Source organism: Tinamus guttatus, unplaced genomic scaffold, assembly GCF_059628265.1.
Source record: "Tinamus guttatus ecotype Peru unplaced genomic scaffold, ASM5962826v1 Tinamus_guttatus_pri_ptg000058l, whole genome shotgun sequence".
Lineage (NCBI taxonomy): Eukaryota > Metazoa > Chordata > Aves > Tinamiformes > Tinamidae > Tinamus > Tinamus guttatus.
The window spans coordinates 2,556,250-2,576,003 of NW_028288592.1; the positions used below are offsets into that span (position 1 = coordinate 2,556,250).

General features: G+C 36.1%; 1 protein-coding gene across 1 annotated transcript in view; it reads right to left on the reverse strand.

Annotated features, from left to right (window-relative positions):
• The window catches only part of SCEL (sciellin), a 41,089-nt gene extending 25,684 nt beyond the window's left edge, over positions 1-15,405 (reverse strand). The window contains exons 1-7 of the mRNA XM_088540306.1: positions 15,337-15,405; positions 12,709-12,826; positions 12,002-12,064; positions 11,610-11,678; positions 6,958-7,026; positions 3,965-4,030; positions 2,703-2,768 (exon numbers count right to left, since the gene is read on the reverse strand). Of these exons, the coding sequence (XP_088396432.1) occupies positions 2,703-2,768; positions 3,965-4,030; positions 6,958-7,026; positions 11,610-11,678; positions 12,002-12,064; positions 12,709-12,826; positions 15,337-15,379 (494 nt within the window). The 5' untranslated portion in view covers positions 15,380-15,405. The remainder of the gene's footprint in view (positions 1-2,702; positions 2,769-3,964; positions 4,031-6,957; positions 7,027-11,609; positions 11,679-12,001; positions 12,065-12,708; positions 12,827-15,336) is intronic.
• Positions 15,406-19,754: the final 4,349 nt, after the last annotated feature.

A 19,754-nucleotide genomic window follows, 5' to 3' on the forward strand; every position in this document is an offset into this window, starting at 1 on the left:
ACACTGCCAGTGTACGGGAGTGATCTGGTATTTAATGTTGAGAATCTCAGCTCTGGTTGGTGCTGGGCAAGCATCATACAGAGGATGCATCCTATGCTTTCAGAATTATCATGACCAAAGTAAGCACTGACTTAAAATAAAATTCCAGTAGCCAGGAGCTATCTTTCTCGAGCGCTGAGTGATTCTGAATCTTTGCCAAACAGATGGACAGTAATAAACACAAGCTAACCTTGTTTTTTGACTTTATTTGGCTCAAGGCTAGCCACATTATAAACTCAATAAAAGTACAAAAGTAGTGTAACTACTTGATGTATGTAGCTTAAAAAAAAAAAACTTAAAAGTTATTATGGCATGAGAAAATAAATAATTAATAATAGTAGCCATTGAATTACAGTAGTTCTGCTCTTATTCCGCCTGTAAAGCAGCTGAAGTGTTCGCACTAAACTTCAGCCAAAGCAGAAAGGACAGTGGTCGAAAACTAAGGCATTAGCCTAGGCAGGCAAAGATAGAATTTCCCTTAAAGCGCCATAAACAGCTTGCATTTTTGTTCTAATGTATACTGCAACACATTAAAGTCATAATCATGTGCTTTGTAAATGCATGTAAAATGTAGAAAAGGTGTCTCAACATCTTTCTTTCCATTGTGAGGCACCAGGGTACTAACACCATGAGATGCAGTGGAGAGGGCAGTTGATAGTGTTCAAGCAAACCAGGTATGAAAGTTGGCAAGTTAAAGGGCCTGTTCAGCACATCATCACCCAGATTCTAGATGGAGATGGTAGGCACGCATGGTACTCTGGATGAGAAAAGCAATAAAATGATCCAAACATCACAAACTCTCAGGTCTCTGCTGGACTCGCACAAGTTCATCAGGAAAATTGTCACAGTTTATGACTAACTACATTGTTCCTCCTCTTGTTCTGCATTTCTCTTGAAGCCATAGATGTTCTATATCAAAGGTAAATAAAGGGAGGTATGGTGTTGCTGGAAATTATTTTATAGGCACAGCTCTAAAAGCTTGGGACCCAAGATGGCCTTTATAAAAAATAGATAGCATTCTTTGCAAACAGCTCTCTGTGCAAGAAAAATCATATGCATTTTATATCTAGAAGAAAGCCTGAAAATACTGAGAAGAATGATGAAAATACCAAAGTCAGCAGAAGAGCATACTTATAATTACATTAAAAATGTATTTATTTATTCTCCAAACAACTTAGTGAAATCAAAACCAAATGAACTGAATTGGTACAGGTTGACTACTGCCATGATGATGATTTATTTCAATTCTTAGCATATTTGAAAAACTAGTTGCAAGACTACATTTTGTGTCAAGTTTATAAAAGCTTTCAAACTGCTTGTTATTACTCCTTTAATTACCTATAAAGTCAAAATTATGTTAGAGAGACATAAAGATCCATGCATATGCGGACAGCATGACAGGTCTTCAATGACCCAATTCAGTCTAGTTTTGAAGACACTCTTTGATGTTATTTCTGACTTGCTTAAATTATTGGATAGCTCAACAGCTTTGCTATATTTTGGTAGGTTAATATATTAAGACTTCTATGAGTAATTCATTAACAGCTCTATATACAATTATATATTATATATATATATATAATTATATATGCAAAAGCATAAACTATTAATAAATAGCCTATTAGAATTTTTCAGAAAAATCATGTAAATAAGGTGGCCTGGTACATTCTGCTATAAAACATTTACAAAAGAACTCAGCTCTGAATCAACCAGCTTTAAGCACAAACAGAGTAGTAACTTTGTTTCTACAAAGCTAAAATAATAATAATAATAATAAAAAAAAAAAAGATGTCCTGCAGGGACAATGAAAAGAAGGTAGAACGGAAGGGAAAGAGAAGAGCAAGGGTAACAAAGGAAAAAAGAGTCCCATGGAAGCAATACAATATAACATGTCTTAACTTGATAATGTAGATAACCTGATAACTTGATAGTGTAGAAAGTGGGGTCAAAGGTTCTCATCTAGACAAGACTCCTATCTCAAGGCAGAATCAATACTGCTTAATGTTGGTCTACTGTATTCTTAAAGTCCCCCAGAGATAGAGATATCCTAGGCCATGACCTACCAGAGTATTCTACCTAGCAAAATAATGTATCCATTCAATTTTATTTTGTCTAATTACAATCACTGATATGCAGCTTCTTACATGAGTCGTATGGAGATTTCAAAGTTGTCCACACTGGTAACTAAAATAAGGCAGATTTAACTCCTTGCTGTTGTGCCAAATAGGAGCAATGGATTTGTGTCCACTTACTCTTGGCCACTCTATAGCGAATTGGTCTGAGAGAGTTAATTGGTATCGATTTGAACTGCTCCAAGAACAAAGCTAACATGCATTGCAGAAAACCAGCAATTCAACTTGGTCTCCTGGGTTCTTTCATTCTGGCAGCACTGATGTAATCTCAGGCTGTCAGCATCTCACAAACTCAAAGCCCAGTCAAAGCTGGGCATCAAGATGCTAAGAGCCTAACAAGTACTTAGGCATGAAACACCCTTCCTATGCCATCCTCTTCAGCAAACTCAGTTCCTCACAGAATTGACCTCTGCTCAATCCTGAAATCAGCTCAGGGTTAGAATTACCATAAAACAAACACACACACAACAGGAAAAAAAAAAAAAAACACCCTACAAAAAGAAAAATAACCTAACTATCATCAGTACTTACTCTTTGGTTTCCAATGTATCTGTGGTGGTCTTAGAACTTGAAACTGGTGGAGGCAGCCAAGATTGCCTGTCAATGTTAACAGATAAACTCCTGAGTGTATAATGGCATAGGGATGGACAGCAGGCTGAATCTCTTCAAATATTTCGAATGTTAGAAACTCAAAAATGGTGTTTTGTTAAGTGTTTGTAGCATTTCCAATATTATTAGTATTTTGAAATATTCTATAATGACACTTTTAAGATTATTATTTTTTTAGATAGCTGAATGGAATTGGGAGCAGCATGGTAATTTTAATTACTGTTGTAAGAAATATATTGTCTGACCCAAAATGGTGCTGTGTGCAACCCGAATGAAACAAATGTGGATTATTCTTGGGAGAGACAATCAGACAGAATGTGCAAATGAAAGGGTGCCAAACATCAGCTCCAGAAACAAATTCAGGATGGTATTAGAGGTCACATAAACATCACATGCACTTTCAGTTTTTTTTTTTTTTTTTTTTTAAGAATCCAAAAGAATCAATCCACCAATTGTTTACGGAGAAAAAGCAATTGCACTATAAGCAGTGAATTTAGTTTTGGCCATTCATATCTTTGAAAGGCCTGAAGACAATTACTGAGCTGAAAACATCATAAACTCCTACAAAAAAGCATGGGTGTTAATATGAGAATGATGACATTTAAATTTCTATTACTTCCATAACTCTACAGAAAGAATGTAGAAGTTGCTCCTGGAAAGTCTGCACAAAATGTTGGGTATCCCCAGCACTGCAGTTCTCCATTCTACGGCCAGTTTTTCATTTGTCCACACAATATTAAATAAAATCCCAAATTTTAAAGCTAGTTAGCTGTATAGCATGCATACTGTGGTTCATCTCTACTAAAGTAGTACAGGGACAAGTTTGGCATGACAGAGTTCAACTTGTCCTCAGTACAATGAGCTGCTATGCTTTAATTCTGGTAGCAGACACTAGAAAGGCATACGCTTGCAGAGCTAGGGACCGGGGCAGAGAATTAGCATCTATTGAGCTATGTCCACATGGCTTGTGGACTGACTGTACAAAGACCTTTTTGCACCATGCTGTTCTCATGGGAAAAAGCCAGAGCATGCAAAAGCTTATTGAAGTTTGCTGAAGAGCTAACGCTTGCCAGAGGGAAAAATCGATAATGCTTTTTGAGAGACATTGAGATCATGAGACATTGCTGCAGTATAACAGATTGTCATATATCCTCTGGCGGTCACACAAAGGTGGCAGTGAATACCTTTTCTTTTTAACAGGAGAAGTAGCAGCAGTGTTTGTGGTTGATGTGGTAGGAGTCCAAGACTGCCTGTAAAGAAAACACATTTAATGTATTAATTCATCTTCACAGAATCACAGAACATTTGAGGTTGGATGGGATCTCTAGAGATCATCTAGTCCAACCCCCCTGCACACGCAGGGTCACCTAGAGCACGTGGCACAGGGCGGCATCCAGGCAGGTTTGGAAGATCTCCAGGGAAGGAGACTCCACAACCTCTCTGGGCAGCCTGTTCCAGGGCTCTGTCACCCTCGCAGTAAGGAAGTTCTTCCTCATATGGAGGTGGAACTGCCTGTGTTTCAATTTGTACACATCACCCCTTGTCCTATAACTGGCCACCACAGAGAAGAGTTTGGCCCCATCCTCCCTACATTCTCTCCTCAGGTACTTATACATATTGATCAGATCTCGTCTCAGTCTTCTCTTCTCTAGGCTGAACAGGCCCAGCTCAGTCTTTCGTTGTAAGATAGATGCTCTAGTCCCTTAATCATCTTCATTGCTCTACGCTGCACCCTCTCTAGAAGCTCCACAGCCCTCTTGTACTGAGGCGCCCAGAACTGCACACAATACTCCAGTAATATTACACTTATCTTAAGTGAAATGAGAAAACAAGACTAAGAAATGATATCTGCTGTCAAAAAATATATACAGTAGTTGGTATAATTATATATGCCAAGGATAGCAGATTTGGGACATCTTAAGGAATTCTTAGGCTTAGAGAACAGATGTGTCCTTACAGAACCACAGAATCATGGAATGGTTAAGGTTGAAAGGGACCTCTAGTGATCATCCAGTCCAACCACCCCCCTGCTCCAGGAGGGACACCCAGAGCATGTGGCACAGGGCGACATCCAGGCGGGTTTGGAAGATCTCCAGAAAAGCAGACTGCACAGCCTCTCTGGGCAGCCTGTTCCAGAGCTCTGTCACCCTCACAGGAAAGAAGTTCTTCCTCATATGGAGATTAAACTTCCTGTGTTTCAACTTACACCCGTTACCTCTCGTCCTGTCATCGGCCACCACAGAGAAGAGCCTGGCCCCATCCTGCCTACAATCACCCCTCAGGTAATTGAACATGTTAATCAAATCTCCTCTCAGCCTCCTCTTCTCCAAGCTAAACAGGCCCAACTCGCTTAATCTTTCCTCATATGATAGATGCTCCTGTCCCTTAATCATCTCCATCGCTCTCCACTAGACCCCCTCTAGAAGGTCAATGTCCTTCTCGTACTGGGGAGCCCAGAACTGCACACAATACTCCAGATGTGGCCTCACCAGAGCTGAGTAGAGGGGCAGGATCCCCTCCCTCCACCTGCTGGCAACGCTCCTCCTGATGCAGGCCAGGATCCCCTTGGCCTTCTTGGCCACGAGGGCACATTGCTGCCTCATGGTTAACTTCTTGTCAACCAGGACTCCCAAATTGCTCTCCGCAAAGCTGCTTTCCAGCAGGTCAACCCCTAATCTGTCCTGGTGCCTGGGGTTATTCCTCCCCAGGTGCAGGACTCGGCACTTGTAATTTATTTGATATTCAAAGTAATTTTTGACTTCTGAAAATCTTGACTTCTGTACTTATGCTTCACTCTAAAATATTAATATATTCATTTTTCATGGATTAAATTTTGTTTCTTATTTAGTTATGTCAATGCTGTTCTATTTTATTATATGCTTGCAAAAGAATGTAATATTCCTCATAGTCCTAACTGCATACATTCCAAGTAAGTTATGTTTCTCATCAAGTTTATCATAAAGTTATTGTCCTGCCTCTTACTTTTCTAATTTAACTGAAGAACAGAACTTTAGAAATTATTTCATTGCTCTCTGTCAGGACAAGTTATGTATCATTTAAATCTCACACAAATCCTTCTCCAAGATTCACAGTTGGTCTATTGAAAAATTATCTCTGGAAAAAAAACACAAAAGCAAATCTATATGATGCTTCACATGCCATTATCACCATGATTTGCAATATAATGGTGCAAAATTGTTTTTCAAAGGAATCACCTTCCTGCACTCCACATGTCAGTCACACTTTTTGCCTTTCAGAGCAAAAGCATTACACTTTACGTGATGGTTTTTATTTGCTCTTCTTGGTTCCCTGGCAGCTATATTGAATGATGTTTGTTACTGTGATAGAACTGTATTGACACTGTTGAAGGCACATGGGGATAACCTTTGCCTCACTATATTTATAAATACAGTGCTGCAATCTTCAGATTTCTGAGTGTTTTAAATAATATTTTTTAACAAAAAGTTCAATAAGTTAAGACCTGAAAATTCTTTAGAAACTAAATTTTAGTATTGTTTAGTCATTTTACTTATCTAATCTGGTCACCTCCAAACCATAAAAAAATTTTACATGTCATATATTTTGTATTAATTTGTTTTAAATGTCAAAGTGGCTTGAACCTGTTTTATATAAAAAGCTGACTTTCTGACAAAAGAAAAATCTTTTAATTAAACCACTTGTTTTCTGATTGCTTTCCTTTAGAAAAAAACAGTTCCCTTTCCTACAAAAAAAAAACCAGATTTTTAAACTTTTGCTCCTCACTTTTTCTGGGAACATACCTGCACTGTACTACATTTTCAAAACATACCTATTCCTTCTTTCCTGATTTTAAAATATAAAATTTCTTAAATAATTGTTATGATGGTTAACTGGGCAAATCTAAGTAGGTCTTTCTTTCAATCTATGTGTAGAAATGTGCATTTTCAAAGAACAAGTCTTGTATGACTTGTTGAATTTGAAACACACCAGATGAATTGTGCTCTAAAATACTTTTCTTCCTCCCCATGGACTGTGAAAAGAGCTTGTGACAATTCAGGCATAGATGCCTACATTCCAGATGCCGAGCACTGAAATGAAACCAATTATCAAGCCATAATACACATATATTGTTTCCTAAGTCATATGCATACAATTAAAAGTAAGACATAATATTTACATGATAAGAAAAAACTCATACCTGTTGCTTTGTTTATTATCCAGAGTTGGGAACTTATTTATTTTATCAGCATCACTTCTATCTGGGATTCTGAAACAAAACACACAGATTTGTTCTTCAGAATTTTTGAATTAAATTAAAAGATGAAGTATCACATTGTCTTCTGTACAGATTATAAATTACTCAGCATTACAAAAGGTACAGAGCAGCTGCTGAATTAATATAAATTTAGTGCATTACTATTTGAAAAGCCTAAGTAGCTCACTAAAAAAAATGTTTTAAAAAGTTATGTTCAAACACTAATAATTGACAAATATATTCTATCAAGATTTATTGCTGTCACATTTAATTCATTATTACTCCTTTGAAATTAGATCAGAAAGGAGCAAAGTCCTTCAGTGAAGCTTAGAACATAAGCCATCTCTCTTCCTTCCCCCTCGCCACACCTTGATAGATGTAATAGCTTGATTATCTTTATAGCTTTTAAAGACCAATGTGATTTGAAATACGTGGGTATAGAGTCCCTGATAAAGTATAGTAGTCACATATAGGAATAGCTTCTATCACAGAAGTTATGTGTTTGTACTTACTATTATTAAATTATTATATGAAACAGCTATGTGATTTTTCAAACTTTTTATAAATCCTATAGTTTTTCCCCAAAACCCTTCCAAAATTTTACAGTAAGTACTATGTAGCTATAATAGTTGACATGTGCCTTGTATACAATGAGTTTAATTCCATATATAGGACTTGCTTTAATAAAAGTGTAAGGACTGTAAGAAGCTCCATTATAAACTGTTGTAATTTAAGATACATAGATTACTAAATTGAGAGGTTTATCTTAAATATATAGCTAGAAGAGCTGAAAAAAATATTTTGAACTAAAATTTAAATATAAAAATTTCTTAATTTTAGTCAGCTATTCCCTTCTGTAAACTGAAACTATAGATACAAAGCAATTAAACATAGTGCCAATAATCTAATATTAACTGCAGTAACAAATATTTTTTAGTTTGCTTTCAGACAAGTATCATGGACTATTATTGCATTTAATGGAACCCTGAAAAGGTGTTTCATGATATAATGCGTGCCAGTATACACACTCATTTCATTCTTTTGTGAGTGATTTTTTGTTAGTGTGTTTGTTTTTTTACCTCCCAAACCTTAAATATGTCTGTGCAATTAGTTACTTTATATCTCTGGTAACTCCAATAATATTTGGCTGTGATCAGCAGTTACACAGAAGATCACTAGAGGTCTCACTAAACTTGATAACATTACTGTGCAAAAAAACATGAACAGTTCTTCTAAACCAGAACTATCCAGTGAACCATTAGTTTTCATTTCATATGAAACTATTTTCAAAATTATACATGATATATACACAATAATCAAGGCAATAGTGTATTTGGTCATTTTAAAGAAGATCTAAAGGGTACACCTAGCATCCTACTCCAGTACTGAATAAAGTAGCAGATCAATTGAAAAAAGTATAACATTATCTTTTCCTTGTAAAACCTCCCAGCTTCCAACAATCACATCTGAAGGATTTTCTGATGAGGCATTTGCACACAAAATGCTGTCTCTAGCAGAAAGCTTTGGACCAACAATTCTTTAATTTATCTAATCTTTCTCGAATCAGTTCAAACTTTTGTGGTTTATGTTTTGCTTGGTTTGCTTTAAATCGCTATTAGCCATTTATTTGAATGTCTCCTCATTCCTATACTAAGGCAAACAGTAAATCTTAATTCCTTCTTTATTCTTTTTCCCTGCATCATTCCCTTTTCCTCACAGAGGAATCTTTGCCTCTTTAGATGGGAAAACCATGCTTGTATTTCCTTGCGCTTGCAGCCCATGGTACAAATGAGTCACCCCCAACACTGATGCCAAATCCTTAGTACTGAAATTGATACTCAGATTTTGTGGATCTATAGAGTTAGGCACAATTCATATCAAAATATCTTCTTTGAAAACAGAAACTGCAGTAGCCAGGAAGCAAGAAGCTGCAAGAGCAGTACTACCAGTACTTAAAGTGGCTTGTAGAAAAGTTTCGCTGTCACATACCCGTATACAACGAGGAATTCAAAAATGCTCCTGTAAACATTATTTTTTCTTTATTTCTTTTAATAAGAACTTCAGAGAGTATTTTGCCAACTGGCTATTGAAGAGACTTTAATCCAAATAGATCCACATTCTTAAAATCCTTGTCTCTCAGAAAGTTACAGCTACGGCCCAAGGGCATGCAAAGCAGAAATACGTATAGATGTTCCACTCCTGTCTTGAAATGTGGTAACTCCCGCAGGCCTTTTCCAGGATAGAAGAAAATTGCCATGGCCATTTGCCATAACATCGTAGCTGGATGAGAATTTTCCTTATAAACAACATAGCTGAGGACAGCTCTCCGTAAACGGCTTAGATATCCAGGAAGAAGGTCATTCATTTCAAGGAGAAATAGCCCCTTAGATGCTATGCTACGTTCAAGAAACAGTATTGTATTTTTCAACTCTGTCTTCTGCTTACCAGAAACCATCTTTAAGAAACTAAAGGATTTGTGCCTGGTGGAGAATCTTCCTTCACAGAGAAAGAGGAAGTACCAAAATTGACTGCGGGCTATGAAAAGGTGTTAGGATAAGATGAATCACCATAATGTTTTATGCCTTAATTTGTAAGTTTGAGGAAATGCAGGACACGTGGTCCACCCTTGCAGATGTGCCTTCTGGCAATGGGTGTGCACAAAATAATCTTGGAATGGCTGTATCCTGCAGGTTTTAGAAGACCAGTGGAGAATGAGGAAAAATGAACAGTCGAACTGCAGCTTCCTCATTTTAAGATCAAATGATGATTATTATTATGATGATTTATGGGCATATTCTGAATTATCTATCAGAATTGTATGTTCCTTTCTCGATATATTCTGCCATATCTGGTACATATTAAGAATACTTAACTTTAAATATTTGTATATACTAGAACACACAAATAGTCATCTTACAACCTAAAATAATTCATACACCATGGTACCTCAGGATAAAAGAAAAAGTCCTAGATAGATGAAGATGTAGATATCTTTTATATACATACATATATATATATATCTATATATCTAATAGCACTCTTCGGCAACGCTGTTAGGACGGGCCCGAGACTTCTGACATGGAAGTCGTGCCTTCTGTGCAGGAAAAAATATGAGCCTTAAAATATTCTTTGAATGAGTGCATGGATAATAGAGATATAATTGATTTATTCTACTTGGATTTCCTCTTTAATCTTTTAAAGAGGAGAAATATCCTATTTAAAAGCTTTTAAAATTATCTACTATGTCACAATTGAAGGGAGAGATATCTGCAAGACCTGTGCTTTTCCATGTGTTCATGAATTATCTGGAATAAGAAAGAGAGCAAAATTATGTTGCTTGCCAATGACACTAAGTCATGGTAGTCAAAACAAATGCTGATTGGCAAAGCAACAAGAAATAATCTGCTAAAATGTCAAGTTTCTAAAACAGCAAACCACATTCACTTTAAGATACAAAGTAATGTCTGCCAAGAAAAACGTTTGGCCTCTGATCCAGCTATTATCACTCAGGTAAGAGGTCTCTGAGTTATGATATATAATGTTATGAAAATGACAGCTCAATTCTCAGCAGCACTCAAAAGAGCAAAGTCAATATTATGAAATATAAGAGGAGTAGAGAACCCAAAGCCATTGATACACTCTTTTACATACAGAAGTGGCTTCACGTCAAATATTTGTATACAAATTTGGTCGTCCAGATCAAAAACATTGTTATGGTAATAGAAAATACAGGGAGAAGAGCAATAGGGAAATAAAAGGTAATATAGAATGGCTTCCTCATGATGAGTGATCAGCCTGGAGAAGAGTGATCATGATTCATCAGCCTGGAGAAGAATCAACAGAGGGATGATATCACACAGCTTTATGTCTATTCTATTCCAGACCTCTATGTAGAAATTAAATTTTAAGCAAGAATCTTTCTTTTTTTTCCCCCTCATAATACGAGAAATAAAGATCATCAAATGAAAACATACAGTGCTAAGATCTGAACAAATACACTTTTTCCAAATAGTGTAAATTCTACTGCCTTAGCATGCTGTGGATACCACATGTTGATGTGGGCTGCATTTTGAAGATGCTATGCACAAGGAATCTGCACACATAGGCACAGTCGTATCTTAAGTAAACTACTCTACAGAGGTCTAAATTGAAGAGAAATTTCAACTTAAGTTTGTTCGATAATTATATGGTTGGGATATTTGCGCTAATTATGGTCCAAAGTGGAAGCAAGGATTTGCAAGGCGATTCACGGTTTTGGTCATGCTGAGATTAACTGTTGGAGATAGGACTTTGATTTATAGTTGTAAAATGGGAAACAGGACTGGATGGGTCATTGACATCAAGGTATTTACATTCAGGAACATAAAAATATACAGAAATTGATACAAAGAAAGATGTCTGAAGAACCACTTCTTATATTTGTCATTGACAATTCATGAAAAAATATTTTAAGTTTTTCCATTTAGATGACTAATAAACATAAGTATTAATCTACAAGCTGCTTTCATTCATTTTTCCATTTTTAAGATAAGACAGAAACAACCTATCACAAGCATGACAATTACAAACTACAATATAGAAGGAAAAATCCCTACCTGTCCAAGGTAGTATCAGACCTGTATCGTCCAAGCAGAGCTTTCTGATCTTCCTTTTCATTTGCATTACTGCTGTAAAAAGAGTTTTAGAAATGCCACATTGTCGCCGTTTTTAATTAAAAAACCCGTCACTAATAAAACAGCACATAAATCCCAAATTAAAGCATCATACAAGATTTCTGACCATTCTGGTTTTAGCACCCATTTCAATTACCAGGTTAACAATTAATGATATCAAGGTCTGATTGCAATGGTAACATGACTAGACTAAAACAGAAAGAAGAAAGCTTCAAAACTCCTGTTTTAAACAGGAGTTAATAAAAGAATGTTCAGCTTTCTTTGGCAAGAAAGATGTTAGAAAGCATTAGAGAGATGTTTAGAGACTACTGTACCTGTGTAGGCTGTCTTGGGATTTGTATTGGTTAAGCACAGCCCTTCCATAGTTTTCATCAGCACTTTAATCAAAAGATAATATTTAGTTAAAATGTGAATATTAAAAACAGATAATTCTTTCTTGGCAAAAAGATCTCTGCCCTCAATCAGTCTTCACAGCTGTCTATTATCTGAGTAACCACAACTGTTGACGATCTCTGCATTACATTGCTCCCATCACTTTGGGAACAGAATTTTTCTACCTATGAGCTGGTCATGGTCCAAAAAATTAGGACCAGTTCTCAAGGTGGAGCTTCTGCTGTAATACAAGCCCAGGTCTACATTACAATAAATTTCAAATGACATCATTAAGCTCCTTGTAGGAATATGTCAAAATTTATGATGTTCATGACTGTAAAACAAGTCAAATGCTATTACTGTAACCTAAATGCATGAAAGATGCCATTTCTCAAGATGAGCAGAACGCTAAGATTCTCAGTACATCCAATAAAATGTTCAGTGCACAGATCTTCTGTTGACAAGCAGTCAGTTAAAAACAGACTAAGACTTCCTCAAGGCAATCAATACCTTATCAAGGTGAGCAAATAAGTTACTGATGAAAATTGTTCTAGATGATAAATGATCATCCATAAAAAAAGCAGACACTCAAATAAAATATACAAAGTATATTCAACTAAAAAATGAATGTACTTCATATCTTTCCTACCTTTCCTCTTCAGATCTCTTCTTTATCCAGCTGTTATCTTGCAACAGGGTCCGTCGTTTGTTATTATCCTGAATAACCTGTTGTCTGCTTTTAATTGCAACAGAGGGGCTCTTGTTATCTACAAACACAGAGAAACACATTTTTAAAACAAAAGCTCTTGAAGCTTAAAGTTCTATTAAAAAGGCTGAAATATGTAGAGATTTACCACAGATTGAAACCTCTGCTATCAGATGCTGGCACAACACTTTTTTAACACTAAAAAAAGTCACAAGGATTATGTCCAGAGCTCATGTTTAGTGCAGACTGATTCCTTGCAATGTTTGTGGCTTAAGCCCACAAACCTTGAAGACACTGCAGAAACCCAGTTTACCAAACTGTATTCAGTTTCATCCCTAATATGAAACAGCTCGACATATTCTTTGATGTAAACAAGTATCACAAATTTATAAGGAATTATGACATATGCATACAAGAGTAATCCCCCAAAAGCAGAACTAGTGAAACCCTGTTTTCTACAGATGTGTCTGTGATGCTGCATTTTTCAGATATCTAACAATTCCAACCGGAAGTTGATCTTGAGGTACCATCTAATCCTCAACCCACATACTGTTGAACATGTGTCAATATTGAGGTTTCTCAAATGCATCGGACTCACTCTGAAACTTTTCTCCTCAGTCAGTAAAGAGGGTCTTTTTCTAAACAGCTACCTAGTTTTGCTTGACTTTATAAATGAAATATCTTTAACTTCTATAAAATTTATCTAAAGTTGGCCAACGGCTTCAAACATTACCCATCAACGGATGAGACACACACACGCAAAGTCACACAGTATGATCACAGAAGCCTTACTTACTTATGAAAACAATCTAAAATATCTGTGTTCAACAGTGCTAGTGAGAACTATAACAAGACCATGGTCTTCTGATCTGTGAGAATGCTCCTTAGTGTGCTAGATAGCTGACAACTATCTCCCTTGGTTTCACTTTTTGCGGAGTTTAGCGCAGAAAAACAAAATTGTTCAAAGAAGACCATTGTCTATTTTTCTCATTTTTTTTGCTTCCTTATGCTCATCCAATTTATTATCATTTCCTGATGATAAATTTCTTAACATCAGCCTATTTTTGTTTGTTTTTCTTGAGGAGGAGCTATTGTGTTATTATAATACTTCAAAATGGAAGTCTAGAGCTTGAGTTCTAATAGAAAATCAGTTTTTGAGCTGTGACACTTGCAGTGAAATTTTCAAACAAGGTAAGATGAAAAATTAAATATACAAAACCTTTCTCAGTAGCATCTTGTTAATCAACAAACTGACTGCTGAAGAATACTAAGTTACGTACATTTCTCTCTCTCTCTCTCTCTCTCTCTCTCTCTCTCTCTCTCTCACATAATTTAAGTCAATGAAAGACATGACAATGAAAATCATGACAAAGCAACTAAATATTTACTTTAAGTAAGAATAGAGAAGACATTTTTCAGATGCATTTTTTCTCTGTCAAAAAAAGGAACTTGAAGATAAAATTCAGTCTTAAAAAAAAAAAAATCTATATTTAACTTTAAGCCATGCTTTGTCTGCTCTTATCTGTTGCAGTTCACTGTAGAAATGTCCATACTACCAAAAGTGGAGATTTATAAGTGAATTCAAGGACTGGACATCCATCTCAAACCATATTTGGTTATCTGCAGGTTCATTATCTGGCTCCATGTTGGACTATCTCTTTCCAAATTTTGCAAAGAACAACTTGTCGATGACATACACACAAGCACACCAATGCATTGAAGAAGGGCTCAGCTATTAAAATTAACCTTCCTTACGGAACAGTATTTCTCTCAGTAAAAATGTTATCACCTACCTAAAACTCACTTGGATTTCATAAAAATCAGCATCTTAAAGCACCCAAGTTTTCAGCAAGTCACATATAAAGGCTGCAGCCTCATAATGTACATTGTGTTTTCATCTCAAGAAAAGAAAATACGGGTAATTTGCTAAATTTGGAGGCCTCAGTTTTGCTGAACTGGTTTACTAATTTTTGGTGGAAAAAAAAAATCTCAAGCGCCATCAAAAAATTAAATATAGATACAACAGTTTGGGTCAGATGAGCACAAATAGCATTTATTCCCTTCTTATTCAGACAATAGTTTGTGTCCTTAACATAGCCTGGGCCACAATGCTGCTGTTCCTACTTGTTTCTTCATCTTCCTCTTCCCTGCTACTTTTGGCTGTCACTGGTACCTGGCTCCATAGAGCCAAAACTGTAGAGCCCTTCTGCACCTCACATCTTGTAGCCATTAGAAAAATTCCACAGAGTCTGGAAGAACAAGAAATTTTGTGGGATTTCCAGTTGGCACCTGGGAATTTCTCCACAAAAAGTCCACTAAAGCTTTGTTCTTCCCTTGAGCAACAAATTATCTTCTGTTGTCATGATTCAATAATGCTTTTTCCTCCCAAATCCCCCAACTCTTCCTCCCAAACCTCAGTGAGATACTGCTGGAGCGTGGCAGCCTGCCCTAGCAGCCGAGCACATAGTGGGCATGGAGATGCTCGGAAACTGTTCCTGGGACAGGAAGGACACAGTACTTCAACCTCTGCTCTGAGTGTGCCAAGCGCAGAGAATGGAATATCGGCATTACCGCTTTCCTTAGGAGGTTGCTTCCGGATGCCGAAAGCTGACATTGTGTCCAGGGAGGCGTATTTCTGTGGGATCTGGAAGAAAAGTTGAGAAAAATAAATAAATAAATCAGTGATTCAGACAGCCATAAAGACATTTCTTTTGCCACTTACATCCCTGACTTGTCCAAGCTTAGTAAGATATAGTAAGACTACCTAGGCCTAACTGTAGGCCTCTTTTAACCAAACCAAGCACAGCATCCACTTTTCCCTCCCCAACAGTGACTACAGATCCGCCCGCCCCACATCTGCATCTATCGCATGGTCTCTCACTGCTTCTCCCTATGGACCTCCTTCCTGAAACTATGTGGGGTGGTTAATGCCCTCAGATGAAAAGACAGTAATGAAGAGTTGGGTGAGATGATTAGCTTATATGAAGATTATGCTTCATCTGGTGGCTCAGAGCAATGCCCAAGGTGCACATAGACTCACCCAGCCAGCTGTAATAGCCAGCAGCTAATGCAGCTAATCACAGAGTGGCATGATGTGGGGTTTTTCTTCCCTGTAACTTTTTTCTTATTTCAAATATGTTCCTCATTTCAAATAAGTGTTTTTTTTTTTTTTTTTTTTTTTTTTTTTTTTTAAAGGCCAGGGGGAAGGAGGAGCTGAACCACTCAAACAATTTTGTGTTGTGTTTTTGGTGAAGGAACATTCAAGCAGAACATAATGACATTTTACTGACACAAACGCAAAAAAAATCCTGTAAAAAAAATAAAAAGAAAGAAAAAGAAAAAGAAAAAGCAGTCTTGGACTTTACAGCATTGACAAAACTGACCCTATTTAGTAAAGGGGTTGTTTTCTGAAAAGGAGTGTTTTCCAGGAAAACAATGTCAAGCTGGAACACTCCCAACCAGCTCCACTGGTCAAGTTACTAAAATTTACAGAAACCAAAGAAAACAATTTTTGTGACAGCTTTTTAAAGAAAAAAAAAAAAACCTAAAACATTCCTGCTTTTCTGTGTGACACATTTACCCTCTTTTCTTACAGAAGTTGAGAGTGTTTTGCTCACTCATGTGACATAGAGGAATGAGAGCCTGGAGTCTGTGGTTGTTCCTTTAATGATGAAAGGGGAAAACGTGAATTCTGACAAAGGGTTAACAAAGTACTAAAAGTACTCTGAAAATAAACCATTCTGGGAACTTCTATTTGCCATGGTAAATTGCACTTGCAACAGATCTTTCTTTTTTATGTTTCTATGGTCAAACTATGTCGTAAAAGAGCTTATGATAACTGAGAAATAAGAAAGCGTAAAACCAAAATACGATTGCAGACAAATCCAAATATTTTTATAACACGAAGCTATAAAGACAAAAATAATATCTGAGTCAAAAGTCTGCCTATTTCTTACCCAATTGTGAAATTCCAGATGCTTGTAAAAGTATAAAGTTCTGGCATGTGGATTTGAAGGCCCTGGCCAAAACTCCTTCCTTTTAGCATTGTTTGTTGGTACCAGGCTGTCATTGGCACTGCGCATGTAGAAACCATATGACTGTTGAATCCAGTTCCCACCCAATAAAAATATGCTCAGGGCTATGGTGAACAGTACTTATTTTGCAGATTGTTACAAAGTATATTACAAAAATTTTGACATAGGATTTTAAGCAGATATTCACTTAATTTCTTAGATAATTCTTAGATAGTTTCTTAGATAGAAAATAGATAGGTTATCAAGCAGTCAGTTTTAGATAGTAACTGCTTTATCTCTGTACTTTCCTGAACTGTGACAGTTACATAAGAAACAAAATGATAGAAAGGACTCTAATTTATTTATGTTTTCAATTTAGGAACAGCTTGACATCTGATACTGCTCTTCATCTCATACTGTCCCTGGATTTTAGGAGGCTTGGCATTTCAGCATTGCATAAGCATAAGCATTGGCACTTCTTCATCTGTAGTCTGCATGGAAGGATCTTGGAATTTTTAAAGCAGTTTCCTAAAGCAAGTGAATCACAAAACTTGGAAAACTGTACTTTCTTGAAAATTAAACCAAATCCTGTCAGTCTAAGGCTTAAAATATCTTATCTAAACCCCACATTTTGCAATTTTAATATTTCTCATGAAAAATAACAGGAAAACACTATATAGTCTTCATGACATACTATATCCTTTCTTTTCATGCTTTCATGATGGGGACATACATTTTGGACAGAACTGTCAAGAAAGTACTGCACACCTTTGTTAAAAATAAATATCAATGCCTCAGACTATTGGTCTGGTACATAAGTTTTCTCCACACTCAAAAATCCACCACTGTATTAGATATATTCATATTGAAACTTTTCTGTAGCATCTACAGAATTACTAAAGAATACATCAATGGTACTGAGACCTTGGAAAGTAACTGAAAGACAGGTTTGCAACTCCCTATTGTACCCATACATGACAAAAGAAAGTCTAGTAATGAATTAAAACCAGCCCAGAACAAAAATGTTTCATTTATCCTCTATCAGTTAACTGGAAAGACATGTTTACACGTTCTCTAAAGTTTGAGGCAAAATGTGTATTTCTATTGCACATGCATAGGGCATCCAGAATAAACTACCAAGTTTTCTAGCCCAAAGGTGATATGTTTAAATGAATATGAGAAATAGTTTCACTCTCTTTTACAACCAGCATACTTAAAATGTACCAGATTTTCTGGAATTTTATATCCATACATTTTAGTCTTAGAGCATGATGTTTTGTTGCTCTCATGGTCTACTTCTTACTCCTGTACTTTCTTTCAAATTATGTATGAAAATGAATCCATTAACATGTGAAACAAGCAAACAAAAATCCTACTTTAATCTCTAGCACAGACCACTAAGAATTACCAGAGTAAGATTTAAATTTCAAGATGTTAACAATGAAAAGCATCGTACCTAAAGGGTCGATATACAGCTCCTCAAGGCATTTTTTTCTTGGACTTTACTATTGTGAAGTCAGAGCATGTGTGTGTCTGTATGTCTTCATATATGTGTTTGTGGCAGGAGAAGGGAACAGAAGATTTGAGGATCTCATTAGTTTAAAAGCCTCATCTCAAAGATCTGGAACTATCATATTTTTCTGGAAGTCCAGTAAGCTATTTATTTTCAGACCATAATTTTGGAGACATCAGGAAAATAATTTTAACTTTGAAAATGAAACTGTGAGAAAGAGAAGCTATAGTCTTTTATAGCAAAGTACTAAATCGTGTGCGGGGGCATTTTTAATAACATCTCCACCACTGGAACAAAATAACTAAGCTGGAATGCAAAACAAAAACAAACAAGAAAGCAGCTCCAGTGTAATTAGAATTTAAAAACAGCGTCAGGAAACTTTAGAAGAAAATGAAAACTGCCCCAGCCAGTCCAATGAGCAATTGCCATAGAGGTTTAAGACATACCAGCCTTGGATTCAGACTCTTGCAGCACACACACTGTGCCGCAAGTCACAGCACATTGTTAGAGAAATCTAAATACAATCTCAAAGAAATGCAGAAAAGCTTCAAGTTACATCAGAGAAAGTCAAATGTCTCTTCAAGCTGGTAGCAGGTTGCTCAAAGTAGAAGTCTGTGATTTTGGTTTTATCTTAAAGAACTACTTTCTCTGTATCCTTTCCACATCCTTCCTGGACCAATAGGCTCCATAAATCCCCCAAATGAAGCTTCTAGTCTTAAACTAGCTTGAGCACACATGTTCTTCCAACACAGAGTACTCTTGCCTTCCTAAATAAGTGGGTTTCACAGGTATCCACTGCCTTACTAAGGAAAAAAAAAATAAAATAAATATAAACATTCCTGGTTAGGATCATTTTTTCCACATCAGACTGAACTAATTACCAAATTAACCAAAGGAAAGGAAAAAAAAAAAAGTCTTTGTTCTTTAGCTTCTAACTATGATAGTAATTAAGACCTTTTACCTAACTATTCAGATGATATGCATTTTACTTTTAATACACAATATTTATTTCACCAGCTTAAAGGTACTACATATCATCACACTGTATAATAAAGAATTCAACATATTGAATTTTAAAGTGTAGAGTGAGGGACACTCTTTTCTCATTAAAAGTCAAGTAATTTGTCTTCATAGTGAATTTTTTCAGATGAAGCCTTGCCAAATGTGAATGTCAAAAGTATTGAACTTCATACAATTATTTATGTACTGGATGATAAAGTATATAGAGATGAAAATATCTAAATTAAAAAAATTGAATAAAAATATTTCTTGTGCTACATTGCTGAAACAAGTAGGGAAGTACAGAAATGATGAAGTCTGGTATTTACACGTAAAACGCCATCTGGAACAAACACATTCCTTCTGCATGGCTCTATAGAGCTTTAGTTATCTGGCTACTGTTTTCTGCACCTACTGTGTTCTTGAAGTTCCAGATTTTCAAAAATATGAAATATTTGTTATAT